The sequence below is a fragment of the Salvelinus alpinus genome, chromosome 2, assembly GCF_045679555.1.
Source record: "Salvelinus alpinus chromosome 2, SLU_Salpinus.1, whole genome shotgun sequence".
Taxonomy (NCBI): Eukaryota; Metazoa; Chordata; class Actinopteri; order Salmoniformes; family Salmonidae; genus Salvelinus; species Salvelinus alpinus.
The window spans coordinates 71,111,282-71,134,659 of record NC_092087.1 but is presented as its reverse complement, the minus strand read 5'-3'; the positions used below and the strand labels follow the sequence as shown (position 1 = coordinate 71,134,659).

At 41.9% G+C, this 23,378-nt stretch overlaps 2 protein-coding genes across 2 annotated transcripts; one reads left to right on the top strand and one right to left on the bottom strand.

Annotated features, from left to right (window-relative positions):
• Window positions 1-4,867: 4,867 nt before the first annotated feature.
• On the bottom strand, window positions 4,868-5,521 carry LOC139551207 (cholecystokinin-like). The gene is made up of 2 exons (XM_071362672.1): window positions 5,215-5,521; window positions 4,868-5,064 (listed from the first exon to the last, which is right to left on the bottom strand). Exons 1-2 carry the CDS (start codon window positions 5,486-5,488, stop codon window positions 4,997-4,999), a joined length of 342 nt encoding a protein of 113 aa, XP_071218773.1. The 5' UTR covers window positions 5,489-5,521; the 3' UTR covers window positions 4,868-4,996.
• Window positions 5,522-9,416: 3,895 nt separating this feature from the next.
• Window positions 9,417-22,085, top strand: LOC139541261 (keratin, type I cytoskeletal 42-like). The gene is made up of 9 exons (XM_071345713.1): window positions 9,417-9,551; window positions 10,500-10,628; window positions 12,590-12,672; window positions 12,902-13,058; window positions 13,395-13,556; window positions 13,721-13,846; window positions 14,153-14,373; window positions 15,053-15,138; window positions 15,259-22,085. The coding sequence occupies exons 1-9, from the start codon at window positions 9,417-9,419 to the stop codon at window positions 15,363-15,365; spliced, it is 1,206 nt and encodes a 401-aa protein (XP_071201814.1). The 3' UTR covers window positions 15,366-22,085.
• Window positions 22,086-23,378: the final 1,293 nt, after the last annotated feature.

Below are 23,378 nucleotides of genomic sequence, written 5' to 3'. Positions count from 1 at the left end.
CCTCCACAGTGGTCTAATGTCAAGGTGTTCTAACACCTTTATGCACACCAGTCTAACTATCTCTACCCATCTTCATCTCCCTCTTTATACATTTCTACTACCCTCTCCTTCCTCCCGTCTCCATTTTCTTCATCCCTTACAAACATAAACACATTCCTAGAAGGGGTACCTGGAGCAGAGCGTCGTTGATATAAACGGCCGCTATGGCTCCCAGCTGAGCCAGCTGCAGGTTTGTATCAACAGCATGGAGGAGGAGCTGCAGCAGATCAACGTCAGCATCCAGCAGCAGGCCTCCGAGTACCAGATCCTCCTGGACATCAAGATGAGGCTGGAAATGGAGATCGCTGAGTACAGGAGGCTGCTGGATGGAGAGGGACTCAGGTTAGTGGGGATAATGGAGGGTCAGGAAAGAGAGGGAGGGGGAAGTGATGGGGGATAGCGAGATGGGGGAATGGAAAGAGCGAAGAGTAGAGGGAGGATGGAGATTGAGCAAGTTGGAGTAATTGGGGGTTGAAGAATATGGGAGGGAGGAGGGAATGTGGGATGAGAGTGGAGGGAGGGAAGAGTAAGGGAGAAAGGAAAGACAGAAGTAGAGAAAGAGAGCGGTTAGTGGAGGATAGAAGGTGGACTGAGACCATAAATATGTAGTACCACAGTATCTAAGGTCATTTATACTGGTGTTAGATAAAAACACAGTTGGTTGGTATGGTGTACTACAGTACCCACAATGCTTTGTGTAAGCTGTCCCATCTCCTTATCAATACTGTTACACTACAGTGGGTTCAGTGAATGACAGCTGTTTATTAGCACCTCATTGCAAACTAGTAGATCAAGATGTGTGTTGGTGAGTTTAGCTGACCGTAAGTGTTCTTCGCCTGTGTCTACCATTAGGCATGTGGAGACCAGACAGGAGGTCAGGAAAGTGATCGTGGTCGAGAAGGTCCAGGAAGTACAAGTCCAGGAAGTGGTGGAAGGTGAGCAAGCAGAGAATAATTAATAAAACAAATTAATCAATGAAAGTTTCAAGTGTTGTTACCCATAATACACACAATTCATTCATTCATTCTTTTTCGGTTTTGCCACAGAGTATTACCCCCACATAAAGAAGTGTGTGAGGGTGATTGTGGAGGAGGAGGTGGTGTCCACCGTAGTTGATGAGAAGGTCCAGGAAATGAACGAACTGAGAGGTCGAGATCGTTCCAGAATCTGATGAAGAGGTAACACTCCTGCCTCTGGACCACAAATACCCCTGATGACGGGGGTTCAAACCATATATATATACACTGCTCAAAAAAATAAAGGGAACACTTAAACAACACAATGTAACTCCAAGTCAATCACACTTCTGTGAAATCAAACTGTCCACTTAGGAAGCAACACTGATTGACAATAAATTTCACATGCTGTTGTGCAAATGGAATAGACAACAGGTGGAAATTATAGGCAATTAGCAAGACACCCCCAATAAAGGAGTGGTTCTGCAGGTGGTGACCACAGACCACTTCCCAGTTCCTATGCTTCCTGGCTGATGTTTTGGTCACTTTTGAATGCTGGCGGTGCTTTCACTCTAGTGGTAGCATGAGATGGAGTCTACAACCCACACAAGTGGCTCAGGTAGTGCAGCTCATCCAGGATGGCACATCAATGCGAGCTGTGGCAAGAAGGTTTGCTGTGTCTGTCAGCGTAGTGTCCAGAGCATGGAGGCGCTACCAGGAGACAGGCCAGTACATCAGGAGATGTGGAGGAGGCCGTAGGAGGGCAACAACCCAGCAGCAGGACCGCTACCTCCGCCTTTGTGCAAGGAGGAGCAGGAGGAGCACTGCCAGAGCCCTGCAAAATGACCTCCAGCAGGCCACAAATGTGCATGTGTCTGCTCAGAAACAGACTCCATGAGGGTGGTATGAGGGCCCGACGTCCACAGGTGGGGGTTGTGCTTACAGCCCAACACCGTGCAGGACGTTTGGCATTTGCCAGAGAACACCAAGATTGGCAAATTCGCCACTGGCGCCCTGTGCTCTTTACAGATGAAAGCAGGTTCACACTGAGCACATGTGACAGACGTGACAGAGTCTGGAGACGCCGTGGAGAACGTTCTGCTGCCTGCAACATCCTCCAGCATGACCGGTTTGGCGGTGGGTCAGTCATGGTGTGGGGTGGCATTTCTTTGGGGGGCCGCACAGCCCTCCATGTGCTCGCCACAGGTAGCCTGACTGCCATTAGGTACCGAAATGAGATCCTCAGACCCCTTGTGAGACCATATGCTGGTGCGGTTGTCCCTGGGTTCCTCCTAATGCAAGACAATGCTAGACCTCATGTGGCTGGAGTGTGTCAGCAGTTCCTGCAAGAGGAAGGCATTGATGCTATGGATTGGCCCGCCCGTTCCCCAGACCTGAATCCAATTGAGCACATCTGGGACATCATGTCTCGCTCCATCCACCAACGCCACGTTGCACCACAGACTGTCCAGGAGTTGGCGGATGCTTTAGTCCAGGTCTGGGAGGAGATCCCTCAGGAGACCATCCGCCACCTCATCAGGAGCATGCCCAGGCGTTGTAGGGAGGTCATACAGGCACGTGGAGGCCACACACACTACTGAGCCTCATTTTGACTTATTTTAAGGACATTACATCAAAGTTGGATCAGCCTGTAGTGTGGTTTTCCACTTTAATTTTGAGTGTGACTCCAAATCCAGACCTCCATGGGTTGATAAATTTGATTTCCATTGATAATTTTTGTGTGATTTTGTTGTCAGCACATTCAACTATGTAAAGAAAAAAGTATTTAATAAGAATATTTCATTCATTCAGATCTAGGATGTGTTATTTTAGTGTTCCCTTTATTTTTTTGAGCAGTGTATATACACATACACACACATGTACAGTACATATACATGAACATATTCACAGGACACTCAACTTATCTCTTATCTCTTTTCCTACGTCAGATGTGCAGGTGATATTTCCACCTGGATGACAGCACACAATCAGCAAGACGGAGATGCTTTTCATCCAAGGGAATGCCTGCCCATTCTCAGATGTTAGATAATCCGAGATGATCACATGTCATTTCAGCCCTTGTCAGCTCCAGATTTGACTAATTCAACTCACACCCTGCTGGAATCCCTGCATTCTCAGATTCCCCTTTGTTATTAATCTCTATATTGTAATCAATAAAGTGTTTCAAAATGCGATACTTTTATTAACATATGTTCAGATCATTCCTGAGAGAGAAGGGGTTTATTATCTCCAGATGTTCGTGTGGTACCCTTCCTCACCCATGGCAACAAGATGTTACTTCTTGTGGGGTATTTGCCTTGAAAGTAAGTATGAGAGTATAAGTAATGTACAATTAACCTACTGAAAGTATACTGACTAAAAGGCAAAACAGAACAGTCAAATTAAATTATAGCTGTGTCGTTTTATACTTCGAATTAGAATCTTAAGTGTAACATACTTTTGTTGGGGATAACTGAAGAAATAGCAGTCACTCTCCTCCAAAACACTGGTATGTTCAATTTCTAATTTAATATAATTGTAGATAAAAAACATTTAATATGGATCTTTTAAGGTTATCTTTGATCCAACTTCTGACTAGATGGCCACTAAAACATGTGTATATAAATAATTCCATTACAAGAAACCTATACTATTCCCTTGTTCACTGTTCCTTGTTTGCTCAGAAAAATACATGTAAAGATGTATAGACTACTTGACATTATGTTTTGCTAGATGACCTGAGCCAACTGTGCCACTTCTGTGGGGAGGTGGACAATAATGAGGAAGACACTAACTAGGTAATTGCTTGTTCACTTCTAAAGGCACATTTTTAGGAGTACGAATTTGTATAAGCAGTAATATTTCTAGAGGTAGTATTATCCGCTTTGTCTGAAAATTAAATAATTGTAATTCAAGAAAAAGTAATACATTTTTTAAATATATTAACATTTTTCATCATAAATTTCAGATTGGTTGTGACCGCTGCCCACGATGGTTCCACCAGTCCTGTATGAAAACCATCCCATTATTGGAGGATTATGTCTGCGCTGCATGTCAGGACTAGGTTAGGCTTGAGTTCCGGACGGTATCACCTGGAAAACTTTCCATAAAAAGTGGACTAAATGTTCAGTCGAGCCGTTGCAGCTTTACAATATTTGTTTATATTATTTATTGTCTTGTTATATTTGATTTATTGTCATTTTATATCTTATTATGCAAAGATCGAAATGTGTATTTCTTATTTCATGTTTGTTACCAAACTTAACTTTCTGTGATGTTTTTGTGTTATTGTGTGATAATATTTGTGTATTATCATTATTTTCTTAAACATTACAAAATGTTTCTAAAATAGATGTTTATGTTTCTTTATACTCTAATTTTGCTTTCTTTGGCACACACTATTGGTCAACATGAGCTACTAAAATGATTCTGAAGTGTGCAAGGCCTTGCAGTCCCAAGATAGAAGGGGTGGGGGGGGTTTGGCAGGCAAAAAAATAGCCTTGCCGACCCCCCCCCCCCCCCTTCTAATTTCCTTAATTTTGTGGCTAGAGTCAAATACTTTCTGTGGCACACACTACTGGTCAACATGAGCTACCAAAACGATTCTGAAGTGTGCAAGGCCTTGCAGTCCCAAGATAGAAGGGGGGGGGTATTTCGGCAGCAAAGAAAATAGCCATGCCGAAATCCCCCCACCCTCCTTCTAATTTCCTTAATTTTGTGGCTGGCAGGGGAAGCACAACACTGTTTTCCCCGGACACATTAGACTAAAAATAATACTTCATGTAGATTCTGTGTCCGGGAAACCAATCCATGTCCTAAATGGAAACCCGCCCATGTCCTAAATGAAATCAAGAAATTCCCGTAGACATACATACTGCAAACATGTTTATTATGACACTTGACATAATCCAATGAAAATATACAATCTACTTCAAATAGGGATGGATTCCTGAGTAACGCCAGTGCAGGCAGACATTCCTCATTTGGCCTGTGGTACATCTCTACTCTGCACTCCGCCGTCCAAAGTCTACCCATCCTTGGTAGTCCCGGTCCGGACACTCGTTCATCTCTGCGAACAATACAAACCTACATGAACCAAACAGAAAAGTTCAATGTGGATTTAAAGTGCTCAAGCGAACAACGATGCACTTCACATTTACCATGGTAGATGTTGGCATCTCTCTCTCACACACACACTTGACTCGACACCACCACGTACCTGAGATGGCCTGCATGATTTGCTTGGACATGAACTCGCGCTGGTCTTCCGACAGGTGCGCCATCCTCTCCATCCGTGCCATGCTCGTTTGAGTGTCTTGCTCCCGCTTAGCGACGTTCTCCGCAACATTCCTCACTGCCTCCCTCCTGGCCAGTAGCTGTGGCAGTATCCCACCCTGTTTGGTGTTGCCATCCGACTTGGATACGGGTGATGTCAAACCAACCCCCACTAGCGCTGCCATGAGGACGCACACCAACAATCCACTCATTGCCATGCCTGGACGCAGAAGAACAGTTTTCTTACAATATAGCTTTAGATTATTAAAAGGAGGGAATGCAAAAAACTATTTTTTTGTGTGAAAGTGAGAGGTGATCGTACGTAACAGTCTGTACTAAACGAAGTCAGAAGTGTGAATGATATTGCCAGTTGTCTGTCAGGTCTTTTATACACAAAGGTCTATGTAACCAATATGGTCAAAGAGCAATATCTGATAACAATGTCAATCTCTTGATTGATTGAAAAAGACGATGGAAACTCCATGCGTAATGGATGCTTGGTGCCAGAATGGGGCGCATCAATATTCTAATCGTTCACCTGGAAATGAGAGACACTAAAGTACAACTCAGACATTCAATAGTGGTTGTTGTTACAGAAGTCTACAACCCTGTCATAACACCTGTATCTAAGGCCAAGGTCTATCAACTCTAACTTCCACTTGCATTGACATGCAAGGAAAACCATGAATCGGTCATTAAAAATGCCATGAAAAAAATCGCAAGTTGTCCATCACTTAGAAACACAAAGGCACCATATCATTACTGTTGTTCTTAACATAGACCAAGTTGTAAAATTATTATGACAGCGATATCGTTATGGCGTAACCTAAACGACGGATGAGGAAGGGTTATAAGTGGACAGTGTGTGATGACGTACATCCAACACTCTTATCTGGACTAAAGAGAGCATTATTGACTGGAACCAACATTAGAGTTGTTTACCTATAGATTTTCTAAATAGTCAAGGAAATATCTTCTTTGTATAAGATAGTCTTTAAAATCAGTAAAAACATTTAAATTCAATTCATACAGATATGCTATCCATTTAGAATGTTGTCAATGAAGCTTGTTAATATACACTGCTCAAAAAAATAAAGGGAACACTAAAATAACACATCCTAGATCTGAATGAATGAAATATTCTTATTAAAAACTTTTTTCTTTACATAGTTGAATGTGCTGACAACAAAATCACACAAAAATTTTCAATGGAAATCAAATTTATCAACCCATGGAGGTCTGGATTTGGAGTCACACTCAAAATTAAACTGCTAACTCAACGGCTACGAGGTATCACTTTTGGAGTGAATAAGAGTTCAAAGTTCATACCAAGTTGCCATACTTTTAAGCTCATGCTATATTCTGGCTGGTATAGTCGAAATTCATCCTTTCGGCGTGTAGGTCGTCACCTTCACATTGAAATTCGATGCCAATTTCTTTAGGTTCTTGGTGATGTTGGCTTAGTTCTGTAGGTGGTCTTTGTCCTTTCAACGTGGGGACTGCCAGTCCACGTTCACATGGGCGGGGCTACTGAGTTGGCAGAGTTTACTCTATGACAAACCGTTCTCTCATTAAGAAGCTAAATTACATTTAATCTTTTCACAAATAGTTTCATATTTAAACATTTAAATTGCACAACAATTCCATTTGAATTTGATAACTTGAATGCATAGATTTTCCAAGATACAGTTTATGTCGTCCTATCATCAGTCATCATGTCTCAGACACCAACTGAACTGACATCATATTCATTAAGTCCCAACGCATATTTTCAACTGGTTGGATTACCGAAATATGGTTCCTTTTCACATCTTTTGATGTCACCAGATTCTCTCTCAATGTTAACAAAGGGATTTTCAATAGTCACATCGGTAGAGTAGAGAGAGGAAAAAGGGGAAAGGTATTTATGGGGGTCATAAACCTCCCCCTTAGGCCAACGTCATGACACCTCTACAATGCCCACAAGCCCAATTAAAACAGAGTGGACAAGACCAGGCACTAAATCAGACTGGGGGGAAAAGAAAATCATCAATGATGATGTTCTTTTCTACACAGATCATGAAAAATTATTGCCTGATGATCTTCTAAACTTTCCAATACCTTTCTGATGTGTTCAGTCACTTCAAACCATACTTCCTTCAGATTGAAATACTGTCAAAAGTATTGTCAGACTTATTTGTAATAGACTATCATACCCACAATTAAAAAATTAGAAGGTTGAGAAGGTTGTATGCAAAATAGCCACAGGACAACCACACTCTCACCAAGCTCTAAGAAATGTGGTTCTCAGAACGTTATGTGCTAGATGGGATGTGGTTGTCTCACCTAGCTAGTTTGAAATTAATGCACTTTCTGTAAATCGCTCTGGATTAGACCATCTGCTATGATTAAAATGTAAAATGTAAACATTCTACATTCAGATACTGACTACACTGAATATTTTTTTTGTAAAACTTTTAATATTGATGTCACAAATTTATAATTTGTACATTTCTTTATATATATTTTTTTATTTGTTACATTTGACTGTGAAAACTAACAGTAGTAACAAATACATGTCTGTCATTGAACAACCTCATTAGATAGTGAAAAAACACACACCAATCTCTTTCATAATGTCTTTAAACAATAAAAGCTAATTGACCAACATTTCTGAAAATGGATATAGACCGTTTCGGGAATGAAACTTACTCAGGCTGTTATGTGGCTGTTTTGCATACACTTGTCCCTTGAACAAAACACACTATCCAAACCAACTTTTGAGAGCAAGTACTGAGTAGGTGAAATGGAATGTGAGGAATTATGATGTTTATTCATATTTCAAACAAGGGTATAGTTATGGAACAGGACATCTTTGAAGTCAGAAAGAATGAGAAAATCATCAAAGTGACTTATAGTCAAAATTGTAAGAATACCTACTATACATCTTTGACAATGATTAAACACACTATCCAAACCAACTAATCTGAGAGCAAGTATACTGAGTAGACAAAGTAACAACATTGAATGTGTTGAATTTATGAACACTTCATAATGGTTATCTACATTTCAAAAAGATGACTGTTAACGTCACGACCGTCGTATGAATAATTAGACCAAGGCGCAGCGTGAGTAGAGTTCCACATTATAATGATAGTGAAACTTCCAAAACAACAAAGATATAACCATCATGAAATACGTAGCGCACATAGACACTCATACAAAACAATATCCCACATAGCAGGTGGGAAAATGGACACACTAAGTATGATCCCCAATTAGAGGTAACGAAATTCAGCTGCCTCTAATTGGGAACCATACACACACCGACATAGAAATATAATACCTAGAAACCCCCCTAGTCACGCCCTGACATAAAACACCATAGAGAACCCCGAGGGCTCTCTATGGTCAGGGCGTGACAGTTACTGACCATCTTTTCAAATGGATAGAATGACAGAAAATCATCAAATGTAAGTGAAGGAGTGACTTGGTGCAACATTTTAGTTTGGTAAAATAATAACATAACACATACAATATTTAGCCTACAAATCCTTGACAAAGATATATTAAAATATTGCCAATTTCAGTAAACAAACCAAAACGTAATTAAAAATGGATATCTGAAACCATGGAATGTCAGCTTTACAAAACAAATCCAGTAATGTTCTCAAGCTGTCTGACTTGCCAGTCTATACCTGTCAAACACACTGCCCTTCATAAACCACAACCTTTACTGAACCATTCATTTCCCTAGAAGTCCTTAGTGACTTTAGTGATGTCTCTTGTTACATAGTTGTTGCAAGCCCTGTACCCACCCACTGAACAAAACAATTAGATATACCTTCCTTCCAGGGAATAATGGTGACGCAGTCAATCATTCTTAATCCAACTGTATAAAAAGCTCGAGGACACGAAGGGGGTTATTTTACCTGTCGCCTCCAACTCGAAGAACGCACTTTAACCTCACAGGACGCATCGCCAGACCATCTCTCGCCATGTCCATTGTAACCAGTCGCAGTTGTAGCCGTAGATACATCTCACGTAGCGGTGTCGGTTCGAGTGGCCTCCGTTTGTCCGGTGGGATGCAGTTTTCCAGCGGTTTGGGAGGCGGTAGGTCCCGTATGAGCGTGTCCTCTGTTGGGAGCAGTCGCGCGCCGAGTGTATATGGAGGTGCCGGGGGATACGGCACCCGTATCTCTCAGTCCACTTTCTCTATGGACGGGCCAGATCACTATCGGTGCCAACGAGAAGCATACCATGCAGAATCTGAACGATCGTTTGGCCACCTACCTGGAAAAGGTAAGGCAGAGTGATGGAGATGTGTCTGGAGATTAGGTGCGCTCCGCGATATTACGCACAGCCCAGATTATGTGCGTGGAGATCGAAAGTCAAGCGCACGTATAAACGCACGTTCCTAAATACATAATGAGGACCAGTGGTGGAAAAAATACCAAATTGTCATAAGGATACCTTAATAGAAAATTACTCAAGTAAAAGTGAAAGTCACGCAGTAAAATACTACTTCAGTAAAAGTCTAAAAGTCTTTGGTTTTAGTATCAAAACATGTAATTGCTAAAATATACTTCAGTATCAAAAGTAAAAGTAAAAGTGTAAATCATTTCACATTCCTTATGTTAAGCAACCCAGACGGCACAATTATTTATTTACATTTCTTGTACAGAAAGCCAGGGGCACTCAGACATCATTTACAAACAAAGCATGTTGGTTTAGTGAGTCAGCCAGATCATAGGTACTAGGGATGACCAGGGATGTTTTCTTGATAAGAGTGTAAATTGGACCATCTTCCTTTCCTGCTAAGCATTCAAAGTGTAATGAGTACTTTTGGGTGTCAGGGAAAATCTATGGAGTAAAAAGTACACTATTTTCTTGGAGTAAAAGTAACAGTTGTCAAAAATATGACTAGTAAAGTAAAGATAACCCAAAAAACTACTTAACTAGTACTTTAAAGTATTTTTACTTAAGTGCTTTACACCACTGATGAGGACAATAACATAGCAGGATTTGAACATTTATTTTAAATTCCATTATGTTGGGGATTATCTAATGAGAGTGTGCTGATTCACATAACGTGATGGGATGCGCCCCAAATGGCACCCTGTTTCCTATGTAGTGCACAACAGGGCCCATAGGGCTCTGGTCAAATGTAGTGTTTTATATAGGGAATAGGGTGCCATTTTGGATAGACCCATGAACTGAACTGATTCCCTCCACTCCCTGTGTACACAGGTGCACTCTCTAGAGGCAGCCAATAGCAAGTTGGAGCTGCAGATCAAGGAGTTCTACGAGATGAGATCACCGACTCACAAGAAGGACCTCAGTGGGTTCCAATCCACCATCACAGACATCCTCAACCAGGTACTTCTGGGTAATGTAGTCTTAATGTAGCGACCCACTGGGCACACACTGGTTGAATCAACATTGTTTCCATGTCATTTCAATGTAATTATATTGAACCAACATGGAATAGACGTTGAATTGACATCTGTGCCCAGTGGGAAGGGAGGTGGGGATAGGATTGAGAGGATGCCAACAGCTTTGTGAAAGAAGAGAGTCATTAGAATGAATTACAGTGCATTTGGAAAGTATTCAGACCCCTTGACTATTTCCACATTTTGTTACCTTACAGCCTTGTCCCCCTCATCAATATACACACAATACCCCATAACAAAGCAAAAACAGGTTTTTAGAAACTTTAGCAAATGTATAAGAAAAAAATGGAAATATCACATTTACATAAGTATTCAGACCCTTTACTAAGTACTTTGTTGTAGCACCTTTGGCATCGATTACAGCCTTGAGTCTTCTTGGGTATGACGCTACAAACTTGGCACACCTGTATTTGGGGAGTTTCTCCCACTCTTCACTGCAGATCCTCTCAAGCTCTGTTAGATTGGATGGGGAGCGTTGCTGCACAGCTATTTTCAGGTCTCTCCAGAGATGTTCGATCGGGTTCAAGTCCGGGCTCTGACTGGGCCACTCAAGGACATTCAGAGACTTGTCCCGAAGCCACTCCTACATTGTCTTGGCTGTGAGCTTAGGGTTGTTGTCCAGTTGGAAGGTAAACCTTCGCCCAGTCTGAGGTCCTGAGCGCTCTGGAGATGGTTTTCATCAAGGATCTCTCTGTACTTTGCTCCGTTCATCTTTGCCTCAATCCTGGCTAGTCTCCCAGTCCCTCCCGCTGAAAAACATACCACAGCATGATGCTGCCACCACCATGCTTCACCGTAGGGACGGTGCCAGGTTTTCTCCAGACGTGACTCTTGGCATTCAGGCCAAAGAGTTCAATCTTGGTTTCATCAGACCAGAGAATCTTGTTTCTCATGGTCTGAGAGTCTTTAGGTGCCTTTTGGCAAACTCCAAGCTGGCTGTCATGTGGCTTTTACTAAGGAGTGGCTTCCGTCTGGCCACTCTTCCATAAAGGCCTGATTGGTGGAGTGCTGCAGAGATGGTTGTCCTTCTGGAAGGTTCTCCCATCACCACAGAGGAACTCTGAAGCTCTGTCAGAGTGACCATCACCTCCCTGACCAAGGCCCTTCTCCCCAGATTGCTCAGTTTGGCCGGGCGGCCAGCTCTAGGAAGAATCTTGGTGGTTCCAAGCTTCTTCAATTTAGGAATGATGGAAGCCACTGTGTTCTTGAGAACATTCAATGCTGCAGAAATGTTTTGGTACCTTTCCCCAGATTTTTTCCTCGACACAATCCTGTCTCAGCACTCTACGGACAATTCCTTCAACCTCATGGCTTGGTTTTTGCTCTGTCATGCACTGTTAACTGTGGGACTTAATATAGACAGGTGTATTCCTTTCCAAATCATGTCCAGTCAATTGAATTTACCACAGGTGGACTCCAATAAAGTTGTAGAAACATCTCAAGGATGATCAATGGAAACAGGGTGCACCTGAGCTCAATGTCGAGTCTCATAGCAAAGGGTCTGAATACTTATGTAAATAAGGTATTATTTTTATTTTTTTCTCTAAAAACCTGTTTTCGCTTTGTCATTATAGGGTATTGTGTGTAGATTGCTGAGGATTTTATTTTTTTAATCCATTTTAGAATAAGGCTGTAACATAACAAAATGTGGAAAAAGTCAAGTGGTCTGAATACTTTCCGAATGCATTGTAGATAAGTGATAGATTAGAGGTGTAATTCCTATTGTCTCTCAATGTTTATCTTGTTGATTGTCGAAAAACTGTGTTCTGTTGAAAATGAATGAACAGTAGACATGAACCAGATCTGCTGATCTAAACACATGATATCCTATACATAGTTGACTCTGTTGTTACATTCCATTGACTGTGGCTGTCCTCCTGTTCCTAGATCCAAGCCAGGTCTGTGGAGAACTCTCAGATGATCCTGCGGGTGGATAGTGCCAGACTTGCAGCTGATGACTTCAAGATGAAGTAAGTGCACTTCCTCTCTGTACTGTACACAGCCTCTGTGAGTGTACTGATTCTGTTTGTAACTCTTGGCCTATAGGTTTGAGATTGAGTAGATCGAATCCTCCCAGATCTACAGAAATGCTTATGGGGGTAGGCAGGGCTATGGATCAGTTTATGGTTGGGCAAGTTGTATCTTGGTTTGTTGTGAGGAGGAACTAATCAAGCCCTCTTCTTTCCTCAACCCCTGTAGGTTAGAGACGGAGGCTAACATGCGTATGAAGATGGAAGGGGATGTGGCTCGTCTGAGAGGAGTCCTGGACAGCTTTACACTCACCAGAGCAGAACTGGAGATACAGATTGAGGGGCTGAAGGAGGAGCTGGTCTACCTCAGGAAAAACCACGAGGAGGTAATTTCTCCTCACACACTCAAGTCTTACCGCTTGTGATGTTGGCTGAAGTCTGAACGCTCCAGGCAGCCACCTGTGGTTTTTCCTTAGGACACAATGGCTCCCCCTGTAGTTTTTGCATTGTTTTCACATTTGAATGTGTGTTTGAGACCTTTCCATGTTTGGCCACAAGGGGGCAAAACTCACCCACAAAAAATCTAGGGCAACTTCACTGTTATTAGTACTCAAATATACAGTAACTCATTGCTTTCAGGTGCTTTTGCCCTTCACTGTGTATAAGTAAACTACAAATCCCAGGTATTATAGCACAATTTGTCCCCCTTTTCATGTTGTTAGGAGATGCAGTTGATGCGGCCGCAGCATTGTGGTGCTGTGAATGTGGAGATGGACTGTGCTTCCTCAGTGGACATGAGCAAGGTGCTGGAGGAGATGAGGACCCAGTATGAGGTCATGGTAACAAAGAACCAGAGAGATGCTGCCAAGTGGTTTGAGAGCAAGGTGAGACAACCTCTGAAAATAGGACAGGGGGACTCGAAAGATGTGGACATGGGTCCCTAAATCTGTTTTGTGAGAGGCACAATTGACATGTATTTTGTGAAGTGGTACTATACTTTTGACTAATACGGTGTGTTTGTGTGTGTGTGTATGTGTGTGTGTGCCAGGTGGAGGTGCTTCAGAACCAGATCACCACCAGCACCATAGAGGTGAAGACCTCTCAGTCTCAGGTGACTGACCTGAAGAGGACCTTCCAGAGCCTGGAGATTGAACTTCATGGCCTGCTCACTCAGGTATGATGTCAAACCCTCTTAGTGAATCAGCATCCCTAAACATACAGCATTTCTCTTTACCCTACCTCTGTTCCTAAAATATGGAATTCCTTTAGGTCTTAAAGGAACAGTACACTCCAAAATCAAAGTTTGTTAGATGTTTTCAGACCTCCACAGTGGTCTAATGTCAAGGTGTTCTAACACTTTTATGCACACCAATCTAACTATCTCTACCCTTCTTCATCTCCCTCTTCATACATTTCTACTACCCTCTCCTTCCTTCCTTCTCCGTTTCTTCATCTCTTACAAACATAAACACATTCCTAGAAGGGGTACCTGGAGCAGAGCGCCGCTGATATAAACGGCCGCTATGGCTCCCAGCTGAGCCAGCTGCAGGTTCATATCAACAGCATGGAGGAGGAGCTGCAGCATATCAACGTCAGCATCCAGCAGCAGGCCTCCGAGTACCAGATCCTCCTGGACATCAAGATGAGGCTGGAGATGGAGATCGCTGAGTACAGGAGGCTGCTGGATGGAGAGCAACTCTGGTGAGAGGGGATAATGGAGGGAGAGGAAAGATAGGGAGGTGGAAGGGAGGGGGGGTGACAGCTGTTTATTGGCACCTCATTGCAAACAGCGGTGGAAAAAGTACCCAACTGTCATACTTGAATAAAAGTAAAGATACCTTAATAGAAAATGACTCATGTAAAAGTCACCCAGTAAAATTCTACTTCAGTGAAAGTATTTGGTTTAAAATATACTTAAGTATCAAAGGTAAAGTTATCAATCATTTCAAATTCCTTGTATTAACCAGATGGCACCATTTTCTTGTTTTTTAATTTACACAAAGCCAGGGGCACTCAGACATCATTTACAAACAAAACATGTTGGTTTAGTGAGTCCGCCAGATCAGAGGCAGTAGGAATTACCAGGAATGTTCAGTTGATAAGTGCGTGAGTTGGACTATTCTGCTAAGTATTCAAAATGTAACGGGTACTTTTGGGTGTCAAGGAAAAGTACAATATTTTCTTAAGGAATGTAGTGAAGTAAAAGTAGTCAAAAATATAAATAGCAATGTAAAGTACAGATACCCCCAAAAACTACTTAAGTATTTCAAGTATTTTTACTTAAGTACTTTACACCACTGATTGCTAACTAGAAAATCAAGATGTATGTTGGTGAGTTTAGCTGACCGTAAGTGTTCTTCCCCTGTGTGTCTACCATTAGGCATGTGGAGACCAGACAAGAGGTCAGGAAAGTGATCGTGGTCGAGAAGATCCAGGAAGTACAACAAGTCCAGGAAGTAGTGGAAGGTGAGCAAGCAGGAGAATAATTAATAAAACAAATTAATCAATGAAAGAATCAAGTGTTGTTCCCCATAATACACACAATGACTGAATGAATGAATTCTTGTTTGGTGGCTCTTTCCACAGAGTATAATCCACACAAGCAGAAGCGGGTGAGGGTGATCGTGGAGGAGATGGTGGATGGGAAGGTGGTGTCCACCTCAGTTGAGGAGAAGGTCCAGGATATGAACTAACTGAGAAGACCAGATAGTTCCGGAATCTGGTGAAGCGGTAACGGACCACACATACAACTGATGACGGGGGTTCAAGCCTCGTCTATATATACAGTTGAAGTTGGAAGTTTACAGACACCTTAGCCAAATACATTTAAACTCAGTTTTTCACAATTCCTGACATTTAATCATAGAAACAATTCCCTGTGTTAGGTCAGTTAGGTTCACCACTTTATTTTAAGAATGTGAAATGTCAGAACAATAGTAGAGAGAATGATTTATTTCACCTTTATTTCTTTCATCACATTCCCAGTGGGTCAGAAATGTACATGCACTCAATTAGTATTTGGTAGCATTGCCTTTAAATTGTTTAACTTGGGTCAAACGTTTCGGGTAGCCTTCCACAAGCTTCCCACATTAAGTTGGGTGAATTTTGGCCCATTCCTCCTGACAGAGCTGGTGTAACTGAGTCAAGTTTGTAGGCCTCCTTGCTCGCACACACTTTTTCAGTTCTGCCCACAAATCTTCTATGGGATTGAGGTCAGGGCTTTGTGATGGCCACTCCAATACCTTGACTTTGTTGTCCTTAAGCCATTTTGCCACAACTTTGGAAGTATGCTTGGGGTCATTGTCCATTTGGAAGACCCATTTGCGACCAAGCTTTATCTTCCTGACTGATGTCTGGAGATTTTGCTTCAATATATCCACATAATTTTCCTCCCTCATGATGCCATCTATTTTGTGAAGTGCACCAGTCCCTCCTGCAGCAAAGTACCCCCACAACATGATGCTGCCACCCCCGTGCTTCACGGTTGGGATGGTGTTCTTTGGCTGGCAAGCCTCCCCCTTTTTCCTCCAAAAATAAAGATGGTTGTTATGGCCAAACAGTTCTATTTTTGTTTCATCAGACCAGAGGACATTTCCCTAAAAAGTACAATATTTGTCCCCATGTGCAGTTGCAAACCATAGTCTGGCTTTTTTATGGCAGTTTTGGAGCAGTGGCTTCTTCCTTGCTGAGCGGCCTTTCAGGTTATGTCAATATAGGACTCGTTTTACTGTGGATATAGATACTTTTGTACCTGTTTCCTCCAGCATCTTCACAAGGTCCTGTGCTGTTCTGGGATTGATTTGCACTTTTCGCACCAAAGTACGTTCATCTCCAAGTTACAGAACGTGTCTCCTTCCTGAGCGGTATGACGGCTGTGTGGTCTCATGATGAATGGTTGAAAAACGAGTTTTAATTACTTTAACCTAAGTGTATGCAAATTTACAACTTCAACTGTATATGTATGTATGTATATATATTTCATGGTCGCATACTGTAATATGTCACTTTTGACAGGATTGCATCAGCTGAATGATAACTGATGTAATTTATTGATGTAAATTTTTTACTCTTATATGGCTCTATCATATGGCAAATTGAATATTATTTCTGGAATGTGTTTTTCCCCGTTCCATTCGTTGCCACCAGGTGGCATGTCTCTCATTTAAAAACATCTTTGACCAGCCCAATTAAAAGTGAAAATTATCACATTTGAGTAAATTGAAAACAGATTATTACAGTGACATCAGGGAAAATATGATTTGCTTCATCAGCTATTAAAAAGCAATTTTAGCTCCATTGTATACTCCCCGTACCACAAGGCATGTATGTTCTCTGTACTCTATGACAGGTTTAAAGTTAATATTCTGTAGGCCTACGACACTGATACACATGATACATTTGGCTGTGGATAAAATATAGATGTCAATGCATTTCAGGACACTATCATAATTGAGGGTCCATTGCTGTCCTCTAAAAATATGAAAAGAAACACCTTTGCAGATTGGATGAGGTCCAAAACACATACTGTGCCTTACATTGTATGAGCATAACACTCATGGGAGTTTCCCTTACTCAAACATGTTCTCAGAGCAGAAAGGATTATGACTGGTCGCATCAGGCACCAAATGAAAATGGAGAGGAGGTGGGAGGAGGCACAGTGGCGACTCGTCATTCATGGCAGGTGGGGCAGAGCAAAAATTAAATTTGCCTGTTTTGCATGTTATTTTGGCATAAATACGTGTCACATATCAGTTTGCGAACAATGTAAAAAAAATTATATAATTTAATTCATAAAGCCGCATACAAACATGGTCTCTTTTTTGTTTTCTTGAGTAAGGCAGCTCCAAAATGCAGGTGGTTCAGGCCCAGCTCAGTGCTTTCTGTGGTGGTGGGGCGTGCTAGCAGACAATAGGAGCATTGCACCGTGATTGGCTCAGTGTTCTGTCACTCATGGGGACCTTACGTAATCGCCAAGCTTAAGTCCTTAGAAAGGGTAGATAGCCCTTTGGGTCCTGCCATAGAGTTATATTACAAGTGCCCTTCCAAGAAGGCTCAAGGTCATTGGCCACAGAAATTACGTCAAATCGCGTTATATGTACAGTAGCTTTGATTGGACTGATCATGTCAACATCTTACTTTCACAATCTTAGCTTAGTAGTCATCATCATGAATCAAGTCTACTGGCAAATCCTTTTTATTCCTTGTCATATGAAGAGAAATAATGAAGAGAAAATGTAGATAAAACATATTGGTGCTCATCGCCACTGGACATAAACATTACACAACAATTTTGGTAGATCGCAAATTCAACAATGAGTGTTTTGTAAGGAATCGGTGACAGTGGCTAACTGCAAGCATTGCAACTGGGAAGTCGGGAATAAACAGCTCAAACTGGGAAAATACGTTTTGAACGGTCATTCAATTCGGAATTGTAAATCCAGCATCTTTCTCTTTGATGACAAAATTTGCCCACAAAGGACCGCCACGCCACTTTCCTGTTCAAGCACATCACAACAACGTGTGTCCAAAAATGTCTTATGCTGCTTCATAAATTACGTGGGATGCCAGAGATATGTATCTCGTAGCTAAGAAGGTAATACTAAGTGTATGTTGTGTAGTAAGCTAATATTAACTAGAAAAACACATTTTAGATAACTATTTTTTTTACATGTAGTATTTAATCAGTTAATTAGACTAACTGGAAACAGGACATTAATGCACAAAATGAAGAACTTGCTATATTCAACTTAACTTGTTTTGCTTATTTGCTGATCTCTCTTGCAAAATTTTGTGTCTTTGTGAGACGCAGAGTAGGTGAACGGATGAACGGAGGAGGAGGTGTGATGGTGTGGGGGTTCTTTGCTGGTGACACTGTCAGTGATTTATTTAGAATTCAAGGCACACTTAACCAGCATGGCTACCACAGCATTCTGCAGTGATACGCCATCCCATCTGGTTTGCGCTTAGTGGGACTATCGTTTGTTTTTTTAACAGGACAATGACCCAACACACCTCCAGGCTCTATAATGGCTATTTGACCAAGAAGGAGTGCTGCATCAGATGACCTGGCCTCCGCAATGACCTGATCTCAACCCAATTGAGATGGTTTGGGATGAGTTGGACTGCAGAGTCAAGGAAAAGCAGCCAACAAGTGCTCAGCATATATGGGTACTCCTTCAAGCCTTTTGGAAAAGCATTCCAGGTGAAGCTGGTTCAGAGAATGCCAAGAGTGTGCAAAACTGTCATCAAGGCAACGGGTGGCTACTTTGAAGAATCTAAAATATATTTAATTTGTTTAACAATTGTTTGGATACTACAGTACATGATTCCATATGTGTTATTTATTCAACAATGTAGAAAATAGTCAAATTAAAGAAAAACGCCATGTTTGAACACATCCAGCTCATCATACAGAGGGTTTGTGCAGATCTTGTGTAGTAGTAATTCAGCAGTACTTTTTCATGAGGGAGACCGCCTGCTTCGACTGTATGTCACAACACACACTAATTCTATAAGTAATTGTTTTCTAAATCTGACAAAGCCTGAGAGGATCTGCAGAGAACAATGGGAGTAGGATTCAATCTTAATCCTGTATTGACGCTTTGCCTGTTTGATGGTTTGTCTGCGGGCGTAGCGCGATTTCTTATAAGCTTCCGGATTAGTGTCCCACTCCTTGAAAGTGGCAGCTCTAGCCTTTAGCTCAATGTGGATGCTGCCTGTAATCCATGGCTTCTGATTAGGATATGTACGTACGGTCACTGTGGGGATGACGTCGTCAATACACTTATTGATGAAGCTGATGACTGATGTGGTATACTCCTCAATGCCGTTGGATGAATCCCGGGAACATATTCCAGTCTGTGCTAGCAAAGCAGTCCTGTAGCGTAGCATCAGAGTCATCTGACCACTTTGGTATTGAGCTAGTCACTGGTACCTCCTGCTTTAGTTTTTGCCTGTAAGCAGGAATCAGGAGGATATAATTATGGTCAGATTTTCCAAATGGAGGGAGAGAGAGAGCTTTGTATGCGTCTCTGTGTGTGGAGTAAAGGTGGTCCAGAGTTTTTTTCCCTCTGGTTGCGCATGTGACATGCTGGTAGAAATTTAAAATGGATTTAAGTTTGCCTGCATTAAAGTCCCCGGCCACGAGGAGCGCCGCTTCTGGATGAGCCTTTTCTTGTTTGCTAATGGCATTATACAGCTCGTTGAGTGCGGTCTTAGTGCCAGCATCAGTTTGTGGTGGTAAATAGACAGCTATGAATAATATAGAAAATAACTCTCTCGGTAGATAGTGTGGCCTACAGCTTATCACAAGTCCTTGTTTAAAGAGAGTATACGTTAAAATAGCTTTTAGTTCACTCCAGATGTAGGCTTGATCTGAATCTGTGCAACCGTCCCATGTCTGGTAGCGTTATGTGCATTACTGTTTGGCAGTTAGCCTAGAGACCTTGAATTCTTGTAGCTTGTGTGTAATCCTGATTTGTGAAGCTGGCAGAGAAGATGTGTGTGTTGTCCAGGGAAAGCTGGAGAAGTCTGTTCCTATGCATGAGCTGGCTCTGGACATCAGGGAGAAGAGTTTTGGACCCAAACACCCCAGTATGGCCACAGCATTGGTCAACCTGGCTATACTCTGCTGCTAAGTGCCGAGAGGACCAACAATGCTAACAGTTCACTGCATACCAGACACGGGTTCAAATACTTGAAAAATCCTTTCAAATACTTGAGTTTGCCAGGAGTGCCAGATGTACGGGGTTTGCAGTTTTGGGTCTTGTTTTGGTTTATTAAGCCAGGCAAGCTCAAACAAGCATAGATAAGGTGTTTGAATTGATTTTTCACATTAAACCCAGGTCTGCTGCATGCATATTAGGTAAAGATGGGAACTGTTGGAAAGCATACAGCATGTGTATGGTTTAATTTGATTCCCCAGCTTAATTGGACTTCAAATGGGAATTCAGACCGTTTCTCCTGGATTCTGTCTGGACATTGGTCTGACTGTGTGTTATTGTGTGTATGACAAAGAGAAAGCACAGTGAGGCGCTGCCCCTGTATAAACAGGCTAACAAAGTTCTGTTCCATGAGCGGCAGCGCTCCCTATTAATTTATGCTGCTACTAGAACAGCAACATACAGTGCATTTGGAAAGTATTCAGACCCCTTGACTTTTTCCACATTTTGTTATGTTACAGCCTTATTCTAAAATTGATGAAGCAAAAACGGTTTATTTTTTGTGTGCAAATGTATTAAAAATAAAAAACATACATATTTACATAAGTATTCAGACTCTTTGCTATAAGACATTGAGCTCAGGTGCATCCTGTTTCCATTGATTATCCTTGAGATGTTCGTACAACTTTATTGGAGTCCACCTGTGGTAAATTCAACTGATTGGACATGATTTGCAAAGACACACCTGTCTATATAAGGTGACCGTACATGTCAGAGCAAAAATCAAGCCATGAGGTTCGAAGCAATTGTCCGTAGAGCTCCAAGACAGGATTGTGTAAGGCAAGAATCTGGGGAAGAGTGTCTGCAGCATTGAAGGTCCCCAAGAACACAGTGGCCTCCATTATTCTTAAATGGAAGAAGTTTGGAACCACCAAGACTTTTCCTAGAGCTGACCGGCCGGCCAAACTGAGCAAATCGGGGGAGAAGGGCCTTGGTCAGGGTGATGGCCTAGAACCTGATGGTCACTCTGACAGAGCTCCAGAGTCCATCTGTGGAGATGGGAGAAGCTACTGTACGAGAAGGACAACCATCTATGAAGCACTCCACCAATCAGGCCTTTATGCTAGAGTGGCCAGACAGAAGCCACTCTTCAGTGAAAAGCACATGACACTCCACTTGGAGTTTGCCAAAAGGCACCTAAAGGACTCAGACCATGAGAAACAAGATGATCTGGTCTGATAAAACCATGATTGAACTGTTTGGCCTGAATGCCAAGCGTCACATCTGGAGGAAACCTGACACCATCCTTACGGTGAAGGAGGGATGTTTTTAAGCGACAGAGGCTGGGAGACTAGTCAGCATCGAGGGAAAGATGAACGGAGCAAAGTACGGAGAGATCATTGATGAAAACCTCTAGAGTGTTCAGGACCTGACTGGGGTGAAGGTTTACCTTCCAACAGGACAACGACCCTAAGCACACAGCCAAGACAACGCAGGAGTGGCTTTGGGACAAGTCTCTGAATGTCCTTGAGTGGCCCAGCCAGAGCCCGGACTTGAACCCAATCGAACATCTCTGGAGAGACCTGAAAATAGCTGTGCAGCAACGTTACCCATCCATCCTGACAGAGCTTGAGGATCTGCAGTGAAGAATGGAAGAAACTCCCCAAATACAGGTGTGCCAAGCTTGTAGCATCATACCCAAGAAGACTCGAGGCTGTAATCGCTGCCAAAGGTGCTTCAACAAAGTACTGAGTAAAGGATATGAATACTTATGTTATTTTTTAAATTCTAATACATTTCCAAAAATGTCTAAACCTATTTTTGCTTTGTCATTATGGGATATTGTGTGTAGATTGATGATGGAAAAAACAAATTTCATCAATTTTAGAATAAGGCTTTAATGTAACAAAATGTGGACAACGTCAAGGGGTCTGAATACTTTCAGAATGCACTGTATTTAGCTGGCTAGCTAGCTGGTTGTAGGCTTAAATTGTTTACTAGCTCTTGGTAACCTGAGGCTAAAACTGTTTAGCTAGCTAACATTACTTAGCTACAGTTTTATTTTCTAACTAACTTTAGCTTGCATCACATTTAGTATTTAATAAATTATTTAGACTAGCTGGATACAGGACATTAATGTGCAAAATGAATAATTTGCCAGCTATATTCAACTTACCTTGTTTTGCTTTCTTGCTACTTGCTCCTTCAGAAATTTGTTCTACCTCTTCTTCCCTCCCCTTTTCCCACAAATGTTTTTGAATCCCGTCATGTGACACGTTTATTTCCCAGCCTGCTCTCAGTTTGGTATTCCCACCTCCTCCACATTTTCATTGGTCGCCTGCTCTGAGAACATGTTTGAGTAGGTAACATAACAAGTTAGGTCTATTGTATCAGTCAATGTGAGTGATATTCTTTGTGTTAAGAATTCACTGAGGAATTAGATGTACTTTGCTATGCAAAGAGTTGCCTCTGTTGATTCTAGAGTTCATGGGTGAGTCATCATTATACTGGTAAGCAGCTCCAGAAGTGTTGGGCTATATCAAGTAGGGACGTGAGGTTCCTTTTATACAAACAATATGTAGGATAGTCAAATAGACCTGCAAAAAGAGGTAATCCTAGGCCAAAAGGAGATGCATCGCCTCGTCAAATATGAACAGGTTGCTTTGACCATAACAAAAACAGACCTTTACTTAATTGTTCCAGTGACGGTCAGTGCCGTTTAGGGAGGCCGTTTATTTTGATTTTTTTTATGAGCATGGCCTTTTCTATTACAGCATATTGGATGACTGCCATTCATCTTCCATTCACCCAGCTAAACGTAACATTGATAGGTTTAGGCTACTACTTGATACAAACATTTTCCCTAGCTGATCTAGGGTGTAATAATTACGCCAAACAGTTGTAAACGAGAGTTTCTATTGGACAGATTCTGGTAGGTTTATCCCCGTTTCATTCCGTTTGCTTCTGTTTAAGAAACGTTTTAACAGAATCGGCGGAATGAATACACCCCTGATCACCCGCACACACAGTTTTCTGTGTAGCAGC

What these genes read in the sequence shown, in the direction of transcription:
- LOC139551207 (XM_071362672.1), bottom strand. Translation starts at nt 5,488, where the DNA reads ATGGCAATGAGTGGATTGTTGGTGTGCGTCCTCATGGCAGCGCTAGTG. An exon ending in AATCATGCAGGCCATCTCAG is followed by an intron (nt 5,065 to 5,214) that starts GTACGTGGTGGT and finishes TATTGTTCGCAG; the next exon opens with AGATGAACGAGTGTCCGGAC.
- LOC139541261 (XM_071345713.1), top strand. Translation starts at nt 9,417, where the DNA reads ATGGAGGTGCCGGGGGATACGGCACCCGTATCTCTCAGTCCACTTTCT. An exon ending in TGGCCACCTACCTGGAAAAG is followed by an intron (nt 9,552 to 10,499) that starts GTAAGGCAGAGT and finishes CTGTGTACACAG; the next exon opens with GTGCACTCTCTAGAGGCAGC. An exon ending in CCAAGTGGTTTGAGAGCAAG is followed by an intron (nt 13,557 to 13,720) that starts GTGAGACAACCT and finishes TGTGTGTGCCAG; the next exon opens with GTGGAGGTGCTTCAGAACCA.